The sequence below is a fragment of the Hippoglossus hippoglossus genome, chromosome 17 (assembly GCF_009819705.1).
Source record: "Hippoglossus hippoglossus isolate fHipHip1 chromosome 17, fHipHip1.pri, whole genome shotgun sequence".
Classification (NCBI taxonomy): Eukaryota; Metazoa; Chordata; class Actinopteri; order Pleuronectiformes; family Pleuronectidae; genus Hippoglossus; species Hippoglossus hippoglossus.
In genome coordinates, this window is record NC_047167.1 from 21,207,661 (window position 1) to 21,225,625 (window position 17,965).

Consider the following 17,965-nt stretch of genomic DNA (forward strand, 5'->3'; position numbering starts at 1 on the left):
CTCGGGCTGTGACGGGTTCTGACAGAAGAAAGTGGCCCGAGCTTCACTCTACTACACGTGGCTCAGCAGGAATAGAAGAAGAACAGTATTGCGAGGGAAAGCAACACGTATTTCCTCTAAGAAATTATTGCCATGCCTGATTGATTGTGTTGAATTTTAAACTATATTTTGACATTTTACAAACTAAACTATCCTTCGCTAACAGATAAAGATCATTACGTTGCCTGAATAATCCCCTGCAGCCTGATTCTGGATGGAAAACAAGTGGGAAAAGACCAGTTGGACGTGTGTGGGGAGAGCAAACGATACGTGTGAGTAAAACTCCTCCTTAATATTCAACATGTCTGCCAGCCAAACGAGACACTTAACCCCCAGCTACTCCCGTGGAGCCGCTCGGGCACCGAGAGCTCAAACTCCGGTTGCACTCGGCATCTCGGAGGTGTGAAGACGTGTATCTGTGAATAGAAGGTAAAGGACGGCTTAGCGCTGCTCTGCCTGCTCAGCAGAAGCCTCTCACTGGATGAGGGTTTAAAAAAACATAATCAAGGCAGTCATCACTTTTAGGCTCTAATCGGATTACGGCCCAGTGAAAGCACTGAAGTGTGATTCCAGTATTCATATGAGGTCATCTGATTCAGGAAAGAGTTCATTAGTCCTTTTACTGGATTACAAAGCTGGGAGGACAGATTTTCATCCTCGTCTCTATTTTCAGTAAGTTTTTCCATTTTGTTATAAAGTCTAATTCCACTTTAGCTCAAGTGGCGACTCACCGTGATGTCACCCACTGGTGTGAGCCTCAAGTTTGACATCTTGGATTTTTTGAAACCAGAAGTAACCATATTTAGAGATGTGGGTGGAGCCTGACTCGAGAGCTCCAGGACACTACACGCCCACCAACACTTGCGACCTGCACCCATTGGACGGTTACCGGCTGTCAGTCACGCGGTATCCGTGCACAAATGCATATCTACTATTTGACATTAAATGGGACTGAAATTTATTAAATTAACTGACTTTATAAATCATAGACTTCTATACAAAGTGTCGCTCTCTGCTGGTCATTTGAGAGAATACAGGTTTCAGGCATCGGCTTCACTTTCAGGATCTGCAGTTTACGTCCATTTGTAATATTTCTACTATTCTCTACAATAAAAATGTAGATACTGATCTTATCTGTGTTATTGTTTTATTTCCTTGTTCCTTTATGTGTCTGTTATCATATCCTTTCTGTAACTCGCTCTGTCACATTGTGCAATTCAAACAAAATCCATTGTGATTATTGTTATTTAAAGACGTCATTCTGAGCTTTTGTAACTTGTGATTAAGATTTTCTACTATTTCCCTGACGTCGTATTGACCAATGTGAATCGATTCATAACAAAATGTGACGGGGGAATCAATAAGGAAGATTAGCGTTACGGCCTCAGAATTGTTCCACTTCCCAAATTGCTGTAATTGTGGCTGGATTGACTTTCAATTATTTATTTCTGAGAGGGTGTTAACGACAAATCCAGACAGTTTCTTCTGTTGACGCTGTAATCCTCTCAATCTGGCGTGCACACGCCGTCCCTCAAAGCTGCAAATGTCTGATATTACATGATCAATATGACAAATGTATTTAATAAAGGATTCTCAAAGGAGCCGTTCTCCTTTATTAGTAGTAGTATTACTTTTATATACTCTGATCCAAAGTTATCGGATTCTGGACTTTTACTGGAGCAGAATCTTAAAGTCGGGACTTGCAGAGAAGTATTTTGTCTTTGTGTTCGGCCGAGGATCAGAGCTTTTTTTATTCCACCGCCGTCCAAGTCTGTCTCATCTCCTGCGTTACCTCCGTATGGACACACGCCCATTTACCCTTCGCCATCCGCCCCACGTCCCGCATTATGACAATTTGGGCCGGTATTCAGCTCGTATGGTTTTAAGTGCCACCATAAATCCCCATTATCCCCAATCCAATACATCGATGTCACTAAATGATCCATAGCCCTTTCACACAGTACAACTAATACAGTCTTCAAAGCTCTTAGCCTTTCATTCTTCTCAATTACCACTCCCTTTCCTGCACTCTCTCTTGCTCTCCTCGTCTCCGTCGCTCCCTCTATCTAAATCCTCTTTCCGGATTTCTCTCTCCATTTCATCAGCCTCTCCATCCTTCTTCTTCCCTCTCTCCTGTTGCGCTCACCAGTCCCCTCTTCTTTGCAGCCGGTCCCCCTTTGCTTCATCCTCTCCCCACAATCTGTGCTCCCACCCAGCCGCAAAGCCGCCCGGCTACCATCTTCTGTGGGTTTCCTAATTCCCCCCACTGCTCTTTCTCTCTCTCTCTCTTCTGTCTGCTCTTTGCAGCTTCCACCGCTCTCTCAGTATCCTCGCTCTATTTTTATGCATGCACGCTCATTCACTCACTCCCTCTCTCTCCGCTCTCTGTTTTTTCAGCAGCCCCTCACTGTCACTTTCTTGATACAAGGCATCTCACACTCACACACACACACACACACACACACACACACACACACACACACACACACACACACACACACACACACACACACACACACTCTACATCTGTGTCACCCTCACCCCCCTCCTCCATCTCTCGTTCTTTCCTTTACTGTCAGTGAAGCTGTCAGCAAAGCAGTGGTGAGCAGCAGTCTATGGGCTCATCTTTCCAACACACACACCCACACAACCACACAACCACACACACAACCACACACACACACACACACACACACACACACACACACACACACAGACAAGAACTGCAGGAATGAGAAGCACAATAACAGCAAACTGACCTGAGGTGCTCTATCGTTATCTTGCCTGAGATGAGCTCTGTGTGACAGTCTGTGCGTGATTGTCATCTGTTCATTACCAGTGTTTGGGTATCAAATCGAAGGTGCGTGTGTGTGTGTGTGCGTGTGTGCGTGTGTGTGTGTGTGTGTGTGTGCGTGTGTGTGTGTGCGTGTGTGTGTGTGCGTGCGTGTGCGTGCTAACAATGACTGATTGGTGTTCAGCGATGTCAGGACGGCTGGGCGAGGCCTGGAACAAACCATCATTCACATCCAGTTGATATCCTTCAAACGTCTCTCTGTCTGACTCTATTTTGGTCCGGTCTCACTTTTCCTTTTAAAGGGGCAGTTCACACAAATAACAAAAACAAGAACCAGTGTCCCCGTCACTTTAGAGGCAAGAACGTTGATTCAGCAAAACCCAGGATTTCATTCAGTTTGATGCCAGCCTCATAAAAAATAATTTTATTCTGCAATATTCTGCAAACCTCATGAAATAGGAAGAGTCACTGACAAGTTGCATTATGACACGAGTAGGATCCCATACAGGGGAGCAGAAGTCAAGATCTCTGCTTAAACTTCTTTCAATAAAGCTTGAAACTCTAACTTGATAATAAGTTCATATATGTGCACTACTTTAGAAAGTTAATGCACATTGATTAATTTACCTGTGTTTGGTCAGTGACCACCGTCCCAGACATGACACGGCACATTCTCATGCACTATAGCAAAGAGACAGAGAGGGCCCCTAAGAACATTTTGTGATGGTCCACAGTCCCACTGATGTGGCGTCCCACCAGGATTTGTCCCTGTACACCCACTGCTTGACCATGAACGTTATTTCAGATCGTTTCAGTAGATTTTAACCTCTCGTTATAGGGAAAAGGAAACGAACACTAATTGTAGGTCTGCGACGGGAGAAAACTTTGGTTTCCTGCCTGAAATCACCATCCAGCTCCCTTTCTCTTTCCATCTTGCTTCGTAAAGGCCCCTCTACTCTGAACTGGCACTGAATGCACTAGTGCTGCATGTACTGTACATTTTGAAAAGCAGATGTACTTATAACGGGACAGGACTATTTCTTTACCTGGGATAATTCTAATATAAGCTAAACAGTAAGTTGTAATTTCTCCAGAGGATCAAAACTTTGTTTGTGGACAGACACAGAGTTGTTGATTTCTTTTGACAGATATCCCAACATATCTCAACCTGGACAAACAATACAAAAACTATCTGGGAGGAAAAAATGCTTTTAGTATTTTTGAATAAACTGTCCCTTTAAACAGGAATCCAATCTCTTCAAAAAGCAAATTCCCACACCCCTCTTTCCTGTTGTCTCCTTTTTTTAGCTCGGCGGTAACAAAAAGTTAATCTGTCCTCAGACGGGCAGCTCTCCCATTCCCCCTCTTTGCAGCTTTAGTCCATTCTTTCGATTCATTTCAATCCATAATTATAGCAAATAGTTACATTGCCAAGGCATGAGGACACAAGATGGGCCGTGAGCATTTTTGCATTACAAAGCCTGAGTGAGGCATTCTTGCATCAATAACTCATTATCATAAGATCACATTATGTTAGTATAATTGCAGTAGAAAGGGCCTCTGCGAAGAAGATCCACCAGTCTAAACACTGCGGTTTACACAGAGTGGGATTTGGCAGGACAGCTGGGGAGCCGTGCAGACAGACAGAGGTCGCTGTTCGCGCGCTACAGACATAGCTTAAAGCTTATAGAGTTTCTGGTGGAGGCAGATGGTGGAAGGAGCGAAAGGGCGACAGAAACAACACTTCCAACGTGTTTGTTCTGCTCGATAAAGCAAAACGGAAAACCTCTGACTGATGAGGCAGCGAGAAGCAGGTGGGTTTACTGGAAAACACGGTTGTAATTTGGAGAAACTTCGCCGCTGCCAGGATCAGCGTTGTGAGTCACAAGCTGCCAATCGTCTCCTGGACGTTTTTTTTCAGTTTATCAGTGAGAAAAGAAGCTGGTTAATTTGTCCTCTTTTGACTTCCTCTCTCGTCTGCACTCACTCTCTCCTCCCTGCTCGCTCCTCTCGTTTATCTGTAACAAAAGACCAGTCGCTCTGACCTCATGCAAAGCTCTCTCTATCTCTGTTTCTCTGTCGACCTCATCCCTTCATCCTCGCTCCCGCCCTGCCTTTTATTGCTGGATTCTGTCCTTATCCCCGGTTAGATCCGACCCATGCTATCTCCAGCTTTCTGCTGTGTTCACCCCCCCCCCCAGTTGCAGATCAGACGCTTGCAGGAATAAACTCTGCATCGACACGCACAAAACAATAAAAGCAAACATATGCGCGGCTCCTTGGATACATGCATGGGCACACGTTTACAGGATCAGGACATGGTGAAGGGAATGAAGGGCACAAACACAAATATGCAAACACACTCACAGCATGTTTCTGCACTCACTCACACACACACACACACTCACACACACACAAGCAGCATGCCCTCGCACTTGCACACACACACACACACATATTTGCGGGCACAGGTTTAGGGCACACAGAGAGACAGCAGGCAATGTGGCAAGAACACAAAAACACACAGCGTGATCACACACACACAAACTGCATCCTCACACACACAAATCTACAAACACACACAGTTACTGACACGTGAGGCATATGTGCACAAATTTGCACATGTCCATAAGCATACACACGAATCCTCATACACCATGCAGGATCACACAGACACTTGATTTCGGAGACAAACACGTGTAGACAAGCAAAACCCACGTCCCTGCATCCATAAGAACATCTTGCAGCCACACACACACACACACACACACTCACATAACCTCACCAATGCACTTCCTCACCACACCACATTTTCTGACCCACAATGCACACACACACACACATTTCCTGTATCTCTAACCTTCCACCTCCTGGTCTCCACGGTACCAGATCAGACTGGCGGGGGGTTTGCTGCCGGTACTGGTGCAGGTCAGGGTGACTTTGCCCCCCTCTGGCACTGCATTCTCAAAGCCGGAGATCTGAGGGTTACCGGGCACACCTGGAGAGAGATTAAGAAACAGAAAGAGTTAGCGGGACAGACGCCGGGAGAAAACTTTTATGCTGAAGGGCTCAACCTTGTAGCCAGAAGTAGTTTTGCTGCAAAGTTGGGCTGCGTCGAATTCGGTGGAATAAAAAATAAACCCCAAAAGATATATATATATTTTAACAGTTTGACACAGCATCTTCAATATCACAGACTTGAGTTTATTTGGTCAATTTTAAAAGCAGCTGGAGGAAAAGAAATGACGGAGGCTTGCAATGATTGGCACCGAAAATTGTTCACAGTCTTTGCAGAGTAGCTCAACTTTCTGTAAAGCACGTTTTCACCGAGACCTTCGTCACCATCATTTCCAAACGTTTGCTGACAAGTGACCACTTAAGATTGTCTCTAAAACAAAGGCCAAAGGACTGAGGCTCAGCGTCGTCTTTCATTTCCAAACCCACCACCGTCAGACTGGATGGCTGTTTGTTGTTTGCACCAAATTTCCTACAAAATATCCCAGTATCCAAGCGTTTTCTTATGCCTAAATTTAACCAAACAATAACAGTGGAAAATCAGAAACATAATTCTTTCACTGTCAAAGAAAGAAGTCGAAAGAAAAACTTAATCAGCAGCTGTTTTGAGAATCAATCTTTTCATTCTCTGGGTCCAGCTTCTCAGAAATAACTTTTATTTCCTCATATGAAATAAATGGAATATCTTTGGGCTTCAGACTTTTGAACAGAACGAGCAATTTGAATTCATGCAATAACCTTGAACTGTCAGAAACTGTATATTCAGTCATTTTATAGAAATAATAGATCAAGATAATCAATTAATCAAAAATAATTGTACAAAATTAAAATAAGTTTTATTTGCAGACTTATATAAGTAAAACCACAATTAATACATTAATGTATAAGTGTATTAATGGGTTTGTTTATACATTTTTGGGAAATATGATTCATTGCTAATGGTCTCAACTTATTATAAAATGCCATTAGTGAAATATATTTCACAGGAAACCTCCATGATAACATGAGTCAGATCTTTACTGTGCCTGATCGGATCTTTAACGATCCACTGCACTAACGCTGGACTCTTTCTTATCACGACTACTCCGAATAACAGCGATAGCTCACGAACGCTGAACAGAGACAAACTATTCCAAAAATAAAATGATAAAATCCTTCATAAACTTAACCTTCGTAACAGTACTTGAGGTCCACATATTAAGTATCCCATGATTTTGCTGCCTATTGAGAAGAGAATGTCCTTCAATTTAAAAGTTTAAAGCAAGTTTAAAGCACAAAAAAGTATTTGTGCTTTAGAGTTCTGCATTACCTCCAGTCTGGTAAATTGTATTGTGCGATTGTTCAGTTCTTAGTTCTTCACGTCAGTCTGAAATATTGTGTAATTTATATTTCTGCAGGCATAATTAAATTAAACCCAGAGTTCATTAGCTAAAAGCCAAAGTAGGAGTTTGAATAACTCAGTGAGAACAAATGGCTTTTTGAGACGGGACTCCGGAGCCTTGAGTCACTGTTTACACGAGGAAATGAGAGGGACGGAGGAACGACCCGAGCAGAAAGGGTCAAACACGAACCACCGAGTGAAACCACCGAGTGAAACCACACATCGTCCCCGGCCAAGCCCCAAATCCCACGATTCATCGTCCAGCTGTTCTTCCAGATTCCAGCGTAGACGTTTGCAGGAAAAAAACAAACATTTTTGCTTAATTACTATTCTAACTTGAGGCACGAGTTGAAATGAAAACAATGCAAGCAGAGGAGTGACTCCACACATGCCTTCTGCTGAAACATTCCAGCATCCACTTTTCTGTCCCAATTATGGTCAAAGGCGTGAGAGGAGAAAGTTGAACTCCTCTCGCCAAACTCCATCTGGAGGCGCTGTGGGCGGCACGATCCGCCAAGTGCTGGCGGGGCTCACTAGCATTCTGCTCTTGAAAATAATGAACATTCAGTTTTGCCATCTACCGCATATCCTGCCATCTTGTGAATTAAGGGAGGGAAGAGGGAGTGATGGACAGACAGAGGAAGAGACGGAGGTGAAACAGTGGAGGCAAAGAAAGTTGGACAGAAAGTTGATTTTCATCTGAACAGACAGGATTTTGTAGCAATTATTGAAATTTGTCAAAAATGACATTTTTCAGGGGGGAGGAAACTTTTATACATATATGTGGAAAGACAGAAACTCTCATAGCTCGATAGACAGAACAGGTGACAAATGAGAAATGAACATAAAGCACATTAGCATGGCGTTGTGTTGCCATGTGTTCCGATCAGGATCCACGTTTTTTTTCATCAAACGATAAAGGTGATCACTTTGAATTCATTTGCAGTGACTCCTTCCCTCTAAAAGAACAAGTGGACCAACACCATCCCTGCAGAATGCTCCCCCCCCCACGGAGCCACCAGATTCCCTCACTGTGGGGGTCAAGCCCAGGCCTGTACCATTCTCCCTGTGTGCATCACACCCGCTCCTGCTGAGGACGTCTCAGAGATGACTCATCTGACCACATCACGTCTCCGTGGAGCAGAGCCTGTATGGGTTTTTATGCACCACTGAACTCTCAAGTGTGCATTCATTTAAGTAATGAGGGGCTGATGCACCTCCGCCCGTCTGTTGCATCCCTCTCCATGTCGTTGTTAATGGACTGCTCTTGTTGTCACAGTCTGATCACGTCCTGCATTTACAGTCCCAGTCACCTGAGGAGGAGTTAGTTCTCCACATATCACCCGAGCACAAACATCACGATAATCAAGTGTGTGCTGTCAGCACCACATATTTATTGATGAATCTAGTCGGTGTTACTATTGAACGGCCATTGGGACAAAATGAACTGTCTTTCTCTATCCATCCATCTATCTGTCTATGTGTGTGTGTATCTATCTATCTATCTATCTATCTATCCATCTATCCATCTATCCATCTATCTATCTATCTATCTATCTATCTATCTATCTATCTATCTATCCTTCGATCCTTTTATCTATCTATCTATCCTTCTATCTATCCTTCTATCCTTTTATCTATCTATCTATCCTTCTATCTATCCTATCTATCCTTCTATCCTTTTATCTATCTATCTATCCTTCTATCTATCCTTCGATTCTTTTATCTATCTATCTATCCTTCTATCTATCCTTCGATCCTTTTATCTATCTATCTATCCTTCTATCTATCCTTCTATCCTTTTATCTATCCTTTTATCTATCTATCTATCCTTCTATCTATCTATCTATCTATCTATCTATCTATCTATCTATCTATCTATCTATCTATCTATCTATCTATCCTTCGATCCTTTTATCTATCCTTCTATCTATCCTTCTATTTATCTATCTATCCTTCTATCTATCCTTCTATCCTTTTATCTATCTATCTATCCTTCTATCTATCCTTCTATCCTTTTATCTATCTATCTATCTATGACTACTACTACTATCTACATAAGTAGAAAGCTTATCTAGTTTCAAGCTTAATATCTAAGTGATAGTTCATGAGCTACTGAGCCAGTTATACAGAAGACAAAAGTTGCCCCTGCCATTGTGTCTTCCTCTCCCAGATTGACAGATGGACAAGTGGACAGCTTTGGAAATATAAAGTGTCATGAACGAACCAAGGTATAGATCAAAAAAATAAAAATGTGGTCAATTTTTAATGTGGCAGCATTTGATGTGTTGCTCAGTGTGCGGAAGCTCTCTGGCAGTAAAGTAGCGTTGAATATTAATGAGGGAATAATACTGCATGTATAGAATTGGCTGGAGAAGTCCTGTCGAGACCCTCTCCTCTACAAGGAGAAAGAAACAGAATAACGCTATCATAAATTATTCTCTGCTCAGCTCAGGAGAAAGCAGAGAGGCAGGCCACGCATTTCATTCTCACACACACACACACACACACGCAGCCATTTAAAAAGTGACCACACTCAGCAGTTACGTGCTCATGTGTGTTTATGTGTGTGTCCGTCAAAAACCTTGCACACGTCACAACAACAATGAAACACCCACACACGGGCATCACTCTGCCAGAACTCAATATCTTGGGCCGATGTTCCCATAGGGGTCTGTGCATTTTAGACATTTTACCATACATTTTTAATGGTTTGGCTCCCTCTCTGGGGTCATGAAATATTTAGTGAACACAGAATACAGTGTCACATCCGTCAATTACGGCAAATAGGGGAGAAAAAAAATGCCTGAAGCACAATTACTGCAAAATTGGAAGATTAAGTGAAGGAGTGATTTCTTAATTGGAGTAAGTAGACCTGCACGTTCACCTTCAACACACACACGATACCTTCGCCCACATTCACACACACAAATACACATTTTAGGCACTGTGAAAACATTTGAATAAATATCAATGCAGTTGTAGATTAAATGCTTCCCCAGCTGTTAACTGACAAACCTCCTAAATTTGGGCAACTGCACCGCGGCCTCTTGGACACACACAACAGCCGTAAACATAAAACCAACCCTGCTCCGCCCTACTTATCAGAATTTAAGCATCTCTTGTTCCCACTAAGTGCAATTTCCGAGAGAGTCGGGCATAAACCTGCAGTGGATTTTCATCCGAGTTTAATTTAGTTGGCAAATAATGATGCATTGGATTAAAAAAAGCAAGGAGGAAATGGAAAGAACCGATTCAAACCGCCCTCAAGATCCCAATTAGGCTCAGAGTACAAACTTTACTCTTGGTCATATCAGAGGCTATGCAAATATCGGTAATGGAAGCCAATTTGTTGAATAAATATGGATGCAGCTTAGTTGCGGTCAGCACAAACAATGACTCACTTTCATTACACAACCATTTAAAGGTGGAACTGGATGCACTAAAACGTTGGCCATAAAATCTGCTCACCACAACTTTCCCGGACTGTCTGACCAGCTGTCTCTCCCATGTATACACTAAGTTCTCTATTGTGGTCGTTTGGCCATTATTTGGTTCATAACATCAGTGCCAGGCACCGGGCTTTGTTCTCGTCTTCAAGTGAAACCAGGAAATGCAGCCAGAACGAGCCGCACACTGAGGGACGGCAACAACTCGCTGACGAGAAAAAAGATACGGATGCCTTTGTGTGGGTAGAGCCGATTAGCCCGATATCCAATCAATAACCAGGCCCACTCACCGCGGACAGGAAGACCGCAATTTATGGCAGGCTGCGGGGAAACATCGCACATAGGTAATAACATCCATCTCCAAGAAGATGAGTGGAGCCAGTTTATCTCCACACGAGAGTTACATAAGGTCATAACCTCACACAAAGGTTAATGCTGCCGCGGAGGATCTGGAAGGAGACGGAACCATAATATTATGGTCTGCTGAACTGTCAGAGGGATCATTTGGAATATTTATTCAATTCACCTCTTACACTGGCAGCAGAACATTTGTATTTTTTAAAGGGACACTACCACTGCACATGGGAATCAGATACAACCAGCGCTGAACTCTGGAGAATCTCCTGACGTTCTCCAGAGAGGCTGCACAAACGGCTCCAGACCTTCTCTGGCCAGCCCCCCCCCCCGAGGAAAAACTCAGGAGGATGTCTGAACGAGCCGATGTGAGAACACAGGTTTCACCGTGAGCCAGTGGGGGTGTTGGATACATTTTCTAAAACGCAACTGATGCAGAAACTAAATAACATAAAGAAAAGAAATATCTCCGAATGAGCGGTGTCTTACACTCGGGTGCATTGTCCAGAGTAGGATGCAGTGTTTCTGCAGCTTTACCATACCAGGGAATAAATGTCAGGACATATCGATCTTTACTGCAGTGATTTTCACAAATTCTTCTCCTTTCCTTCATTTAAGTTCCTAAACTTTATCAACAAGCAACACTCAAAAGGTGGAGAGGCAATATTTCCGTTGTGTCAACGGCCAGCTGCCTCTTCAAGTCACAAACGTACAATGGACATCTACAGGGTCAAACTTCATTCAGCTCTGAGAGGGTGAACTCTGCAGGAGAGGCCAGGTAACACAATGTCATGGCAGTACATTCAAAGTGAATGTGTGACACAGTTTTCACCACATTATACTATTCTGTAATCCCTGTGTGAAGTCTGGAACTGGCTGGTATAGCCTTGTTTGTACAATTGCTGTAAACAACATGAAGGTGGAGGAGAAAATGTCCAAAGCTTCGAATCATCCATTTAGATTTGTCACAATCCTACAGGTTCGGGAGACAAATTAAGATAGACTGCAGTCAAGCCGATTTGCACAGCCATCAATCAGTCTCAAAGGAGACGCCTGACGACGAACACGGGGAAGACAAGGATGTCATCCTGCACCAGAACGCCTCAGTGACAACAAAGAATATTTCTTAAGCCTCGGTTTGGGAAAGGAAAACCTGAAGTCTCACGGAGAGAGGGATCCTCCATCAAAGACAAAGTCAAGATACAGGGGAACATTAACATTAATAAGAGTTAAGGGAGTTTAGCTAATTTTGCAATGAAAAAAAACACATGAGAAATACCCTCAACATTAAGATAAGGGCTTATCTTAAAGTCTGGGAAAGTTGCAACCGCTGTGATATGAAGATGATGCACACGTGTGACCCACCTAGAACAGTGACCATGGCTCTGGCGGTGCGGACCGGCATGGTGAAGATGGAGCAGGTGTACTCGCCCTCGTCGGACATCTGCACCTCACCGATCATGATGGAGAGCTCGGTGGATGTCGAGCGGTGCAGCTGGATGCGGTTGTCTCTGAGTGCTGAGGGAGGAAGAAGACGAGGGACATCAATAATTAGAAATGAGCTCATCATCCACTTTGCAAATTATTAAAAGGAGGGTTCAGTCTCACAAGGTAGGCTTCTTAAAAAGTACTTGATTTATTCATATACTGTAATAGTTCATGAGTATTTTGTCTCTTTACTGACTACTGTCATTATTAATGTTGGTGTTGATGATGGTGCGATGGACGTCAAATAGTTTTGAAAAGAAGAACAAAGAACAAAAGAAGAAAGTCAGAGGAAGGGAGGAGGAAACAAGAAGATGAGTGAGAGAAAGTAGGCGTAGTCGTTTTGAAGAAGGAGGGAGAGGAGGGCGGGGAAAGGGGAAATGGAAGAAGAGGAGGAAAGCACAAGGGGAGGATGTGAAAGTGAGGGGGGCGATGAGAGAAGAAAAGGAAGAAGGCCGTGGAGAATGGATTAAAAAAATCTGATGAAGTTAGGAGGAAAATGAGAGGAAGGAGGCGGACGGTATATGGAATGATATCATGAAGACGCTACAGCAGATGTGATGAAAGATAAGGAAAGGATGTTGGGATGGGGGGAGGTGGAGAGTGGGAGAGGTAGCGAACAGAAAGGAAGTAGGGAGAGCAGTGAACTGGGGAAACGGGCAAAAAGTGGGGTAAAGGAAGAAAGAAAATGATGAAAGGAAAGTGAAAGAAGATCGTTTGGAAGGAGCAAGTTGGAGCAAGAGGAGAGAAAAGGAGCAGCAGTGGGAATATAGTGAGAAGAATACGGGAGGTGGGACGGGGGAGGGCGAAGTCGGGGAAAGAGGAAAGTAAGAAAGATGGTGTGCAGAATTTAAATCGTGCGAAAGAGAAAGGTAAAATGAAAGGAGTGGGGGGGGGGGGAGAGGTGAGAGAGAATGATGTAAGCCAAGGAGAGAGGAAGGAGGAGGAGGAGGAGGAGGAGAAGGAGGAGTGATGAAGATGGGGCGAGAGGAGGAAAAAATAGCAGAGATGTACGCGTGAACGAGGCAAAGAGGAAGACAAAGAGGGGAGTGTAGGGAGGCGATGCAGATTGAGAATGAGAGACAAGAAAAATGCATGAGAGGAGGAGGAGGGGGGGGGGAATAACACAGAGGAAGCATAAATAGCAAGAAGAAGAAGAGAGAGGGGGGGCTGGGTGGAGGAGGAGGAGTTGGGGGGGGGGTGAAGAGAAGCAAGGCGGGGGGGGGGGGGGGGGGGGGGGGGGGCGACATAAGAGAGACATAAATGGCTTTGTCATCAATGAGAAATTCAGCCATGAAAGAGGGAGAGAGCGGAGCGGCTGAGATAGATGATGATGATGAAATGCAACGAAATAACGTCTTGTTCCTGTGATACCGGTGACCTCTGCGCTGTTTGTGCAGCGTGATTGCTGTCTGTCTCCCTGCCTCCCCCCCCTCTCCGCCTGTCTGTACACACGTCCCCCCCCCCCCCCGTCTTAATAATAAAGGCTTTGTTCTCCTGCACCGCCACGCAGAGACACACACACACAACAAACACTAAACGTGACGACAATCGCACTAAAAAAAAGGAGGAACAAGGTACCTGCAAAAAAACGCTTTTGTGGTCAAGCAAAGCGAACCACTTTGGTTTTTTTTGTTTCCCACATTCTGAGTCGTTTATTTGCCTGGATTCTGAAACACGAGACGTTTTGAGAGGAGACGGATGAAGTCACAGCTTTATCTCAGGTAGTGTGAGTTGCAGCGGACGAGGACGGGGGGGGGGGGGGGGGGAGGCCTCTGAGAGTGTGACGTCACACACATGGACGAGGATTCGGTGTGTGTCTGCGATTGCGTAACAGATGCAGAAGTGGGCCCCCGGTGGATCGCCTGCACCAGCACTTCACAATTTGAAACGTCTTCTGAATTAATAAGCATGAGCAGCGTTAAGCTGAGTCCACTTCTGTTTGGTTGGCAACAATGAAAACCCTTTGAATCTTATTTCGTCCCCTAATTTAAAAACACTTGTGTGTGTGTGTCTGTGTGTGTGTGTCTGCGCACTTAAATTGTGTTTTTACGGTAACACATTGTTTTCCCGTTGCCTCTCTCTGTATTTAGCAGTGTTTGTTTATCTCTTCATCTCTGTCCTTCTTACTGTCTCACTATTATCTGTCTTTTCATCTCTCCATCCGCCTATGGGCCTGTCTATCTCTATTGCAGTGTCTGTCACTCCCTCTCTCACACACACTCACACACACACAGACACACACAGACACAAACAGACACACACACAGACACACACACCTCTGTTTCTCTTGGTATTTTTCAGTTATTTCATCCATCTCTACTTTGTCTTCATGCCTTATCACTAAGCAAGGTCACTACATCTGTCTTCGTAAGCTACCCTTTCCGTGTGTGTGTGTGTGTGTGTGTGTGTGTAGCATATGGTCTCACACACACACACACACACACACACACACACACACACACACACACACACACACACACACACACACACACACACACACACACACACACACACACACACACACACACTTATCCATGCCCTCTGGACCCTGCGCTCAACTATCAGTCTCCCTAATTCTCTTCCCTTCATCTGTCCTCGATCTCCCCTCTTTCCCTCTCTCTTGTTCTTCTTCGTCTTCTCCCTCCTACATCTCAACCATTTCTAATCTTTTCTGACTCCCGGGCTTTTCTCTATCCCCCTTTTCTTTGTGTGTGTGTGTGTGTGTTCTTTACTTTTTTTCATTAGAAACGATGTATACTGCTCGCGAGTACAGGTGTGATGGATTTTCAAAAACGATATGATATGTAGTTATGAGGGCGAATCGATCGTAAGGGCCCCTGAAAAGCGTACATGTGCCTCGTGTTGTTCTGGCTGCGAGGTGAGCTCCTGATAGGCCACACTCTGAGGTTTGGTGGTACGTGGTGAATAAAAAGTATTCATTTATATTCACTGAGACAACCTGGATGGAGAAGTAAAAGTGTTTGTATCGTAGGATTTAGGTGCTGAGTAGAAATACGATTACATTTCTCAGAAAATGTTGTGACTGACATTTGGAGCGTGGCCGAGGCTTTGATGGACACGAAACTCTGAACATCTGAAAGTTCACAACGTTCCTCGTTGTTGAAAAGGAGAAAATGTATAAATCCAGTCAGCGTTTCTCATACAGGACGGAAATGTGGGTCTAAATGAAACTTTCCTGTTTTAATTGTCAGAACAAAAGAAGAGCAAGTGTGAAAGATAATATTCAAGGAGAAGCCCCGAGGCTTAAACCAGGCTCAGACATGAGTTATGAAATTCTGACCAGAGAAACTCCTCAAATCTTGAATATGCACGAGATTTGAACATAATCATCACACACTACAGGATAGTGTTGAGATCATTGTGCCAGAAGGAAGCAATGCACCACCTCCCATCTCCTAGGATCTCACAGGGAAGCAGATAAAAACAACATTTGAGAATGTGGTGGTTCACAAAATGTACTGAAACGTTACCAACGCTTTGAGGAGTATTATCTGTCAACAGTGGAATGCAGATGACTTATCTATTTCCCTTTGGTTATTGTGAATTGAATAATGTGACGATAATCTTAACGATCCAGACTTTAAATATCGTTTGACATAACTGTGGTGGCCCCTGGATCTCTGACAGGTTTCAGACTGGATACGTCGACCCGTCACTTTGCCTGAAAGTCAAATCTGAACGTTGGCGAGCAGCGAGATCCCAGATTCCTCCTCTGATTGTTGGGAGGGAGATTCAGGCTTAAAATGACCAAAACCTCTCGGGTGAAGAAGCCAAACAGGAGCCACAACGTCCCCAGTTTGAACTGGACACCACTGATGCATCTCTCCCTGTTTGCCTTTGCCTATACGTCTCATTCCATTTCTAAAGACACGTCCAAAAATGAATTTGAAAGAGAAAATATCAAGATTTAAATAAAAACATAAGCCTGTGTACACAAAACCTAAACAGAGTATAGTTATAAATACCCCAAAAGCATCTAGGTCATATTATGTTGAACTAATTTATGACTAATATGCTAACGGGTACTTATTTTAAGAAAACATGCAATTTCACCTTAATTCTAATTATGTTCTTCCAAGTTGACGTATGTTATCAAGTGAAAAATGTGCCATTCAGCCTCCTGATGATTGTAGACAAAGGAAAATTGGTATATAACTGAAATATGTCATAAGATATTCATGCAGTGTCAGTTTAACAGCTATAAACAGTTAAATTCACGAGTAACTTTCACGTTGCAGAGATGCATGTTTGTAAAGAGCAGAAAACATCTGCACTTGAATAAAAAGTTATGGTGACAGACCGGTCCCAGTCGGAACCGTTCATTGACTCTGTGGTGTTGCATTATTATTATGAGGAGACTCCTTTGTTTCTGTGCGGGAGGAATATTGAGCATAATTGAAAACTTGTCATGGAAATAATTCTACAAATAGCAGCTCAGTCAACTCTGCAACTCTGTGTTTGTACAATGTGTACGAAGGTAGAAAGGGTTTTAAAGGCTCTGCGCTAACAAGCCGCGGTGTTTACGTGTGTGTTGATTACACAGAGGGTGCACGTCTCCGCTGTGTGTGTGTGTGTGTGTGTGTGTGTGTGTGTGTGTGTGTGTGTGTGTGTGTGTGTGTGTGTGTGTGTGTGTGTGTGTGTGTGTGTGTGTGTGCAGACAGTAGCTCTTGTCTGCAGATCAAACTTGAGACCCGATACTCCCCAAACGTCCAAACTGTTGATCTGGTCACAGCAGCTGTTACTTGCTCACTTGTCTTCTTCCTCCTCCAAATCCTCCTCACTAATCCTCCTCTTCCTCCTCCCTCAATCTTTCTCATGGTTTTCTTATTTTCAACTTCAAACACATCGGGATAGAGAAGGAAATTCTCTCATAACACGTTGCGAGTGCACATACATATATTCCTTTTTCATCTGCCTCCCCATGCCTTTCCCACCAAGTTTCCACTCGGCTGAGAACTCTCTCAATTTTAGATTTGCTTTATTGGCACAGGGGAGAAGCCGTGTTGCTGAAGCAAAGTACATCAGTTACGGACCAATATTTCTATATCTCTTCATTTCACGTCACCTCCTCCTCCTCCTCCTCCCTGTCCGTTGCTCTTCCAACACATTCGTCCATCTCATTTCCTGCCTTTTTCCTCCTCTACTATCCAGCCCTCTCGTTTTCTCTAAATCACGCCGTCATTTTGTTTTACATTTTACACATCTAGTTGACACTGAGAAGAGAAACTGCTTCTCTCTCTCTCTCTCTCTCTCTCTCTCTCTCTCTCTCTCTCTCTCCCACACACACACGTCGCCTCCATCTTCCCATCTGTTTCTGAATATTCTCTCAGTTCACTAATTATCCGTCCTTTCCGACAGTCGATCTGGGTTCGGTGACCGCAGGCGTCCCTTGATCATACGGTCCCCGCTGATCTGAGGGCGCCA

The 17,965-nt window shown here is 43.9% G+C and overlaps 1 protein-coding gene across 2 annotated transcripts in view; it reads right to left on the reverse strand.

Annotated features, from left to right (window-relative positions):
• The window catches only part of cadm3 (cell adhesion molecule 3), an 81,006-nt gene that overhangs the window by 18,559 nt on the left and 44,482 nt on the right, over positions 1-17,965 (reverse strand). For both annotated transcript variants that reach the window (XM_034614002.1, XM_034614001.1), the window contains exons 4-5: positions 12,398-12,550; positions 5,694-5,831 (exon numbers count right to left, since the gene is read on the reverse strand). In XM_034614002.1, coding sequence (XP_034469893.1) covers positions 5,694-5,831; positions 12,398-12,550 — 291 coding nt within the window. The remainder of the gene's footprint in view (positions 1-5,693; positions 5,832-12,397; positions 12,551-17,965) is intronic.